The 8,741-nt window shown below is 35.6% G+C and overlaps 1 protein-coding gene across 1 annotated transcript; it reads right to left on the bottom strand.

Annotated features, from left to right (window-relative positions):
• Positions 1–945: 945 nt before the first annotated feature.
• On the bottom strand, positions 946–6,756 carry trim35-28 (tripartite motif containing 35-28). The gene is made up of 6 exons (XM_065245563.2): positions 5,870–6,756; positions 3,725–3,820; positions 3,350–3,580; positions 3,209–3,231; positions 2,814–2,932; positions 946–2,046 (listed from the first exon to the last, which is right to left on the bottom strand). Exons 1-6 carry the CDS (start codon positions 6,287–6,289, stop codon positions 1,511–1,513), a joined length of 1,425 nt encoding a protein of 474 aa, XP_065101635.2. The 5' UTR covers positions 6,290–6,756; the 3' UTR covers positions 946–1,510.
• Between the last annotated feature and the right edge of the window lie 1,985 nt (positions 6,757–8,741).

Below are 8,741 nucleotides of genomic sequence, written 5' to 3' on the forward strand. Positions count from 1 at the left end.
AATCTAAAAAAACAAAGCGTGAACAGGTGTGCTCAAAAGTAGACACATCCTGGAAGACTATGTTATGGTTACAAAACTATGACATAATCTTGAAAACTTTTGCAAACACAATTTTTAAACCGCACTTTTGCAACAGCATGGTAATTCCTTGAGTACAATTACACAAACCCAGTGTACCATTGTTAATTGACCCATTTTTAAAAGGACAAAGGGTCAAAGCCATTTTACACTACATCTAAAATATTTCCATTCATTTATAGCGTTGCTAATTACAATTTAATTCTTTATGCTGTCAAACCTCAAATTATTCAATTTATGCAATAAATAACTATATATATGCCACATATGTTTACTGGTACATTTAAAAAATATTTGCAAGTTTTACAAGTATTGATTTGGATCCATTATCCAAATGTAAAAAAGCGATCTTAAATTATGTCCTAGCCTCATAACTCCCAGTACAGTTCTCTATCTGTTATCTTTCTCAGTACAGGGCAAAGCATGAGGAAGTCTCAGATAGATAAGACTGTAACAGTCTTTGACCCCAAAAATATTTACTCTTAATACGCATCAAGACTGCTAAAAGTTAATTAAAATTAAATAGCTTCTAACCATAGACTGCAAGAATTAAACCCCTCCCATCATTTAAAAGGAAGTTTTGGCTCAGTCTCTGAGCTTTTTTAGGGATATGTAGTGTTGCAACACTTTGAGTACATTCAAAGTGTTCTCAAAACATGCAATTTCACAATAACATGACTGTTAGTCTTGGCTAATTTAAATGACACTACAGTGATATCAAGGATCTTTCTTTTATTAACCAATGTGGGAGTTTCTTTAATGGTTTGAGAACTTTAGCCAATCCAAACATCACCCAGACAAAAAAACTGTAAAATTCTGTCTGATTCTTTATTGCCATTGAAAAAAAGGCACAAAAATTAATCTCAGAAAAAAAGACTAAAGATAGCCATATTATATTTTAATAACAAAACTTGCACATACTGGTTTAATAACAAACTTGCACATACTGGTTGAATAACAGTTACTGTGTAACTGTGTGATTGTTCATTAATGATATTTATAATAATTTACTTGTAATGATTATTCTTGTGTCAAATGTCTATCAATGCAAGACTTGATTTGGAAATACCTAGTTTTCATAGCTAAATTGTCGTTTGAAATAAAACTGTAGTGGTGTCAAGCATACAATAGTGCGGTGTTTGAACTTTCTTCATATAAAGGATGCGCAGACGCCATTTTGATAACAAGGAATGGATATCTTTATCCCTGACAATCATCTATAATATTTATAACAATTTACACCAATAAAACATGATGTTTATTAATTATATCAATAATAACAATAATTTAAATATAGTAGATTATTACTTGATAAGTTTGTTCTGTTCACAGATCAATATAATTGAGTACAAATTAAACCTTGAGCAATAATTGAATAGCAACACAGTGGGAGACGTCTTCATTTTCAAAAGCCTTTCCTGTTCAGCACTACTTATTGTTTGTGTATGGTTACTTTGGCAGGCAAGATAGTCAATGGTGTGCTGTGCAGACCAGGGCCAAAGATAGGGAATAGCTTTCCACTGAACTTATCAGTATACGTGCATAGGTGCTTGTTGTTACCTGTATCCCAGAACGACACTTCTCCCTTTTCCATATTAAGCTTTACCCTGATAGTTTCTGGCCTTCTGTCTACTTTAAGCACAGTACGTGGAGAAGTCAAAGCATTATAGACTCCTTTGCTTAGCCCAATGGTCCAGACGCCTGCTGTTGTGGTAACTGTAAACTTTCTCTTCCGAACAACTGTCTCTTTGCATACTCCCAGGATCCATTTGGGATTGTCAGCCACATTGACCTCCCAGCGGTGGCGTCCTGAGGAAAAACCCTCTGAGCCAAGGACAAAAACGCAGGGGTCAAACCTCTCAGGATTGTCTGGGACAGACTGTCTCTCTGGACTCTCCTTCACACTGGAAAATTCAGGAGACATAGAAAGCCAGGGAGAAACCGTGTTGGGATCTAGAAGTACAGGCCCTGCAGAGAAAAAAAATAGGACCGTTAACGAAATGCTTTTTCCCATTTCCACAGTGATGTATGAGGGACTGCTAAGGAAATATACCAGACTATGCTTGCATAGATACTTAAAAAACACATACACAAACATACATACAAAAAGCTTATGAGCTTCACTGCATCTCAATTCAAGCATTTGAGACACAGCACCATGAGGACATCTGCTGGTCCAACATGTGTCAATTTAAAGACTTTTTAAAGATGTAAAATAAAACTTTGGTGTCCCCAGAGTATGTATGTGAAGTTTTAGCTCAAAATACCATACAGATAATTTATTATAACATGTTAAAATTGTCACTTTGTAGGTGTAAGCAAAAATGTGCTGTTTTTGAATGTGTCCTTTTAAATGCAAATGAGCTGATCTCTGCAATAATTGGCAGTGCTGTGGTTGGATAGTTCAGAGTAAGGGGTGGTATTATCCCCTTCTGACATCACAAGGGGAGCCAGATTTCAATGACCTATTTTTTCACATGCTTGCAGAGAATGGTTTACCAAAACTAAGTTACTGGGTTGATCTTTTACACATAGTCTAGTTTGACAGAAGCACTGGGGACCCAATTATAGCACTTAAACATAGAAAAAGTCATATTTTCATGATATGTCCCCTTTAATAAATAAATCTAAACTTCATTTTGTACAGCTATTGTATTTCAGCTATTTTGTAGTATACACCACCCCTCATAGCAAAACTTTCTGTCGATTTCATACTGGGTATGATAGGAACTCACAACATTGTATGTGAGACTGCATGCTCTCCCAGATTTTGTAACCAAGACCACCAGCATGCAAAGCCATGTTTATAAGAGCTCCTTGGGGTCTCTGTGGTTCTTCACCAGTCCACTGTGTTCTGTAATAGATATGAAAAAAAATCTTATTTACTTTACTTCATACTCCTATATGCATCAATATAAAACCATGATAGACCAAAAAACGAATGCCATACTAACTAGGGCCAAATGTACATAAGAATATAAGGCTGTATTGTTTATCTTTTCACATCTAATAGAAACGAATGTTCTGAAAAACCCCAATAATGACAAAACATACTTTTGACCATGTCATGTATCTGCATAATTGTCAACATTTATTAGGTTTAAAACATTTGATAAAAACAGGCACATACCTTCTTTTAAGCTTCTGGAAGTTCTAAGGGAGTGAAAATGTGCAAAGTTGAATTAAAGTGCTGATATTTATATATTTATAAGCATGTAGTAAACAGACAGCAGGTTTGATTAATTTTCAGGAACAAATATAAACCCCTTACCTGCAGAAATGTCAAATCCTCTGCTCCCATTTCCCTCTTCACCGACTGAATCAATTCTGCAAGAGCAGCAATGTCATGACTAAGGATTTCAATCTTTTCCTCCAGCATCTTTTTCTTCTCAGCTTCCTCTGTTTTCAAAGCTGTTATTCTGGATGCCTCCTCATTTGTGAGGATCTGATGAAGTCTCTCAAACTCCTGCTTAATTAGATTTTCGGCCTCCTTTGATTGTACCTTTAACAAAATGGAAAGGAGAAAAGTTAACACAACGTCATATTTTGCAAACTCTATTATTATAAAAACAAAAACTCTGTACAAAGATGTTTGATTTTATGGTACAGTATACCTGTTGTCTGCCTCCCTAAAAAAAGTGTTTACCTCAATAAAGGAGATTGTCTCTTTATATTTATTTTTCATTCTTTTAAAGGATCCCTGCTTGTTTTCCAGTATTTTGATTTTCAAGCCAAGTTCATCCTAAAAATAAGTAGAGTTGGCACGTTATAATGTTGCATTATGCAAAGAAATAATAATAATAATAATAATAATAATAATAATAAACTTTATTTTCTATAGCGCCTTTAAATGTAAATCTCAAAGCGCTGAACAACAACAATATACAAATAATACACACATATTTAAAACAATGCAACAACAAGTCAAACCATAAATAAAGGAATAAAATACAATAAAATAAAATACAAATGTTCAATTAAAAGCTAACCTAAAAAAATGAGTTTTAAGGCGAGATTTAAAAATGCTAAGAGTATTGGCTTGCCTTATCTCAATAGGTAAGGAGTTCCATAGTTTTGGAGCTAATGAAGAGAAAGCCCTGTCGCCCATTGATCTTAAACGAGTTAAAGGAACAGTTAAAAGGCCAGTTTCAGAAGAGCGAAGGTCACGTGATGGAGTATATGGAATTAAAAGCTCAGCCAAATATTGAGGTGCCAATCCATGTAAAGCCTTGTAAGTAAGCATCAAAATTTTAAAATCAACTCTAAAACCAACAGGGAGCCAATGTAAAGACTCCAGAACCGGGGTAATATGGTCACTCATGCTAGTTCTAGTGAGGATTCTAGCAGCTGAATTTTGCACTACCTGCAATCTGTTTAAGGTAGCTTTAGATGCCCCTGCCAGCAAGGCATTACAATAATCAATCCTGGTAAACACAAAAGTGTTTATCAACCTCTCAGCAACAGGGAAAGACAGCATCGGACGTAATCTCGCGATATTTCTAAGATGAAAGAAGGATGTTCTAACAGTGTTTTTAATATGAGGTTCAAATGTTAAACTAGAATCGAAAATCACACCCAGATTCTTCAATTTCGGTTTAAATTCCATAACTGAACCATCAATGGGCAAAGTAACCGACCCAGCTTTACGTAATTGGTGTGGTGTTCCAATAAGCATAACCTCAGTTTTTTCACTGTTAAAACAAAGAAAATTGTGTGTCATCCAATCTTTTATCTTTGAAATACAAGTGGTAATAAAATCAACAGGCACATTGTCATTAGGCTTAGTGTGTATGTATATCTGAGTGTCATCTGCATATAGGTGAAAGTTTAAACCAAGAGATCTCAAAAGCTGACCAAGTGGGTAAGTGTAGATGTTAAAAAGCAAGGGGCCCAAAATTGATCCCTGAGGGACTCCAGATTGCACAACACTAGTTTCAGACCTGAAACCACCCATAGACACAAATTGTTTACGATCAGAGAGGTAGGACTTAAGCCAATTCAGTGCAGTATCACATACCCCAAAAACAGTTTCTAGACGATTAATTAATACCAAATGATCAACAGTGTCAAAAGCGGCACTGAGATCAAGAAGGATCAAGATTGAAAGATACCCAGAATCTGAGGCAGTTAACAAATCATTTGTAACTTTTACCAGCGCTGTTTCGGTACTATAGAATTTGCGGAAGCCAGATTGCAAAGGCTCAAAAAGATTGTTCACAGTTAAATGGGAAATCAACTGAGAAGCAACCACTCGCTCCAAAATTTTGGCAAGAAAAGGAAGATTTGAAATGGGACGAAAATTGGAAAGGTTTTCATAACCAATATTCGTCTTCTTTGGTACTGGAGTAACTGCAGCAATTTTAAATGCTGAAGGAACAACTCCAGTACACAAAGAGTCATTTATGATACTCAAAACAACTGGACACAGGGAATCAAAACATGACTGAAACAGACTAGTAGGTATGGGATCAAGTAAAGAGGTGGTTATCTTCATTTGAGAAACCTCCTTATGAAGAGAGATTGAATCAAGTACACAGAAATTAGAAAAAGCAGTACCTGAGTAAGAAGAATTAACCAAAACAGATGAAAGTGAAGTTGAAGCACCTAAACCCTTGCGTACAGTATCAATCTTGGTATTGAAAAAGTTTGAAAACGCACTGGCAGATCCCACAAAAGCCCAAACAGTGTTGGTGGGCAGACACAGCGTTGCATTTAACTCAAATATAAGCATACAACAACAGTGGATGAAATTTGACACAAAGCACATTACAAAGTTTTATATTCCTCGCACCTTGCAGAAAGGAACGCCTTGGTCTACAGGACGGAGCTCGTGCCCGGAGTGAAGAGTCACGCAATCAACGCACACGGGCTCCTCGTCTTTAATGCAGAAGAGCTGAAAGGGTCGCTGGTGTAACCCACAGATGATTTCGTCTAAACCTGTTCCTCTCCAACTCCTTTCTTTCTTATAGGACACGCAAGTGTTCTTCAGAGCGCGGTTGGGGATCGGGGTCTCTCCGTCGCAACATTTTCGGCACAAAGGGCATTGCCGCTTCGCCTGGTTTTTCCAGCTGGCCTCCAGGCATTCCTGACAGAAACTGTGGCTACAGGAGAGCAACACTGGTTCCTTAAATATGTCTTTACATACCGGACAGGTCAAGTCGGTCTCCAGAAGAGATGGCCTGTCAGTAATATCCTCGTCAAAATCTGCCATGTTGAAAGCTCGCGGTGGGTTTTACTTTCACTTTGCCTGAACAAGCTCAACGACGTTAATTTACTCGGCGTCCGTTTTAAAAGTTTTACGAATCGTAGAGCTCTTTGAAACGGCAGTCATTCGATTAAAGTAAAATATCACAAAACATCATAACGAAATCTGTAATCTATTTGTCGAAGTCAAATTGTTTAGCTTGATTTTAGCTCCTGTCTGTTACCACTAGGCTACTTCCGTGTTCTGTAGAAGAGGAGGGTGGGATTTACGTCCGAGTTCAACGAAGCGCATTAAAATGAAAACAGTCAGGTTTTCTACTTATGTGGAATCTATTGGTTGACATAGATTAAAATCCGGCTTGCCACATAACCACAGTGCGCATTAACAGAATTTTAACAATACTATTGCATAAGCGTCCTGTTTGTTAAAATGTTTCATTTGTGGTCGGTAATAGCCTACTGTGTAGTCTGGAAGTTTCATTTACGTAATGTAGCTACAAATATTCGTCATTTTAACTAAAAAAAACAAAAAAACAAAAACAAAATGCTACGGTAAAACCAGTTAAGTGTTTTTACTAAACTAAATAAAACTAAAATGCCTGACATATACAGTTTACATTACATTTAATTTTACGGTAAAATAAAGTGTACAGTTTTAAGGTGTAAATTCCGATATTTTCTGGTTAAAATCTCTAGAATATTCAACAGGATTATACATGTACTTTTACATTAACATATGTACAAATTATGGTTTCTGTATGTAAAAAATACAAATCACTGTATAATTAGCTAAATTTGTTTAAAAAAACTGTAATATCTTATTTAAATAATTATGTTTCCTCATATATTTTTAGCCTTTACGTACATTAGAGTATTTTATGTTACACTTGATGTTTAATTAGTGTTTCTATTATTTTTTATGTCACATGTGTTACCATCATGGTGGTTTGTATTTGTGTGAATGACATGGTGCACCATCCCTGCATGTATAGGCAATGAATTATGGTAGTGGTTCTCAAACTTAGGGTCCGTGAGATTGTGCCTAAAAATGTTTTCAGTAAGGCATGTTTTTTGTTAAAAATAGTTATATTTCCTAATTAAACTAAGACCTAGTCCTGGTTTAAGATAATCTCTGTCTGGGAAACCACCCCAGAGTGTTTTATGTGAGAAATTTTCTTTGGTGGGCACGAAGCGATACACCGTATACAAGGGGGGCTACATGCCAAAAAAAATTAGAATCACTGATCTAAGTTGTGATCAACTTTGATTCCGCATGTAGCCATTCATTTTACCACATGTGTTATGATGGTAAGCTGTTTGTTATTGAGTACAAAGCAGATTTATATTAATAACAGACATATCAGTTAATTAAATACATGGTTAAGAATTGTGAAGTTTGCTAAACTTTGCCAAACTTTTCCATGGACAATAGGGCCTACAGTTAAGAATTGTGAAATATACAAAACTTTGCTGAATGTACATGTTTCCTGTATTTTTATGGAGGTTTTCCGGCAACCACAACTGTCAGTTTTTACCGTAAAAGCTATGGATTTTTTTTACGGTGTGATGACTAATGTTGTCAGACTCTTTGATGGTTTTTAAACAGGTGATCAACAAAATCAGTGGACTGATATTAAATACAAAGAGAAGGAACAGTCCATCAGTCTCAATGTGACCAATAGTTATACACTCAACACATTCATATTTGTATTTTTCACTTCAATTGTAAATGCTTTCATAATCTCAGGTTCTTGAAAGTGATCTAAAGAAAGAGTATACTGGCTGCTGGAAAGATATAATCACGCCCTTTATTTTTATCTTTTGGTTTCTGTTAAATTTCCAAAAATGTATGGAAAGACACATTGTTCAACACATTGCCCAGGTATAGAAATGTTGACTCTCTTAAAAATAAACCATTTCCAGACACTTAAAAAAAAGGTGTAATCATATACTAAAGAAGAGACTGCGTTATGGCCATACTGGATTTTCTTGTCCAGTTGCTCAGTATGCTTTTAGTATGGTTGTTGTGCTGTAGGCTATTTCTTCATTTTGTTACAATGGATGGATTAAATTGTCTTAAATGGCTTTTCCAAATATTTTATAATAAAAATTGACTTTTTAAATCTTCTAAGTATTTCTTGAATAAATTGCATATTTAAAAGCACATGCATGGCAAGGCATGGCAGTAAAATAACTCTAGTGGTTCTGACATTTTTTAAAGGAAAGTTAGTATATTTTTGTATTAATATTATATATTTATATGTTAAATTCATTAATCTGGTGTTTTAAATTTTGAAATGGGACTTGAAGTTTAATGTCTTGAGGTGTGTTCGACTCCACGCGTCGCTGCGAAGACCGTTCGAATTATGACATGATAAGTATCGCGAGAGCCAGCTTCTGAACTGCTCTCGCGGTGCTTTGATCTCATACACAGCATCAAACTGCGGAGCGTCAAACTG

This window comes from Paramisgurnus dabryanus, chromosome 13 (genome assembly GCF_030506205.2).
Source record: "Paramisgurnus dabryanus chromosome 13, PD_genome_1.1, whole genome shotgun sequence".
Classification (NCBI taxonomy): domain Eukaryota; kingdom Metazoa; phylum Chordata; class Actinopteri; order Cypriniformes; family Cobitidae; genus Paramisgurnus; species Paramisgurnus dabryanus.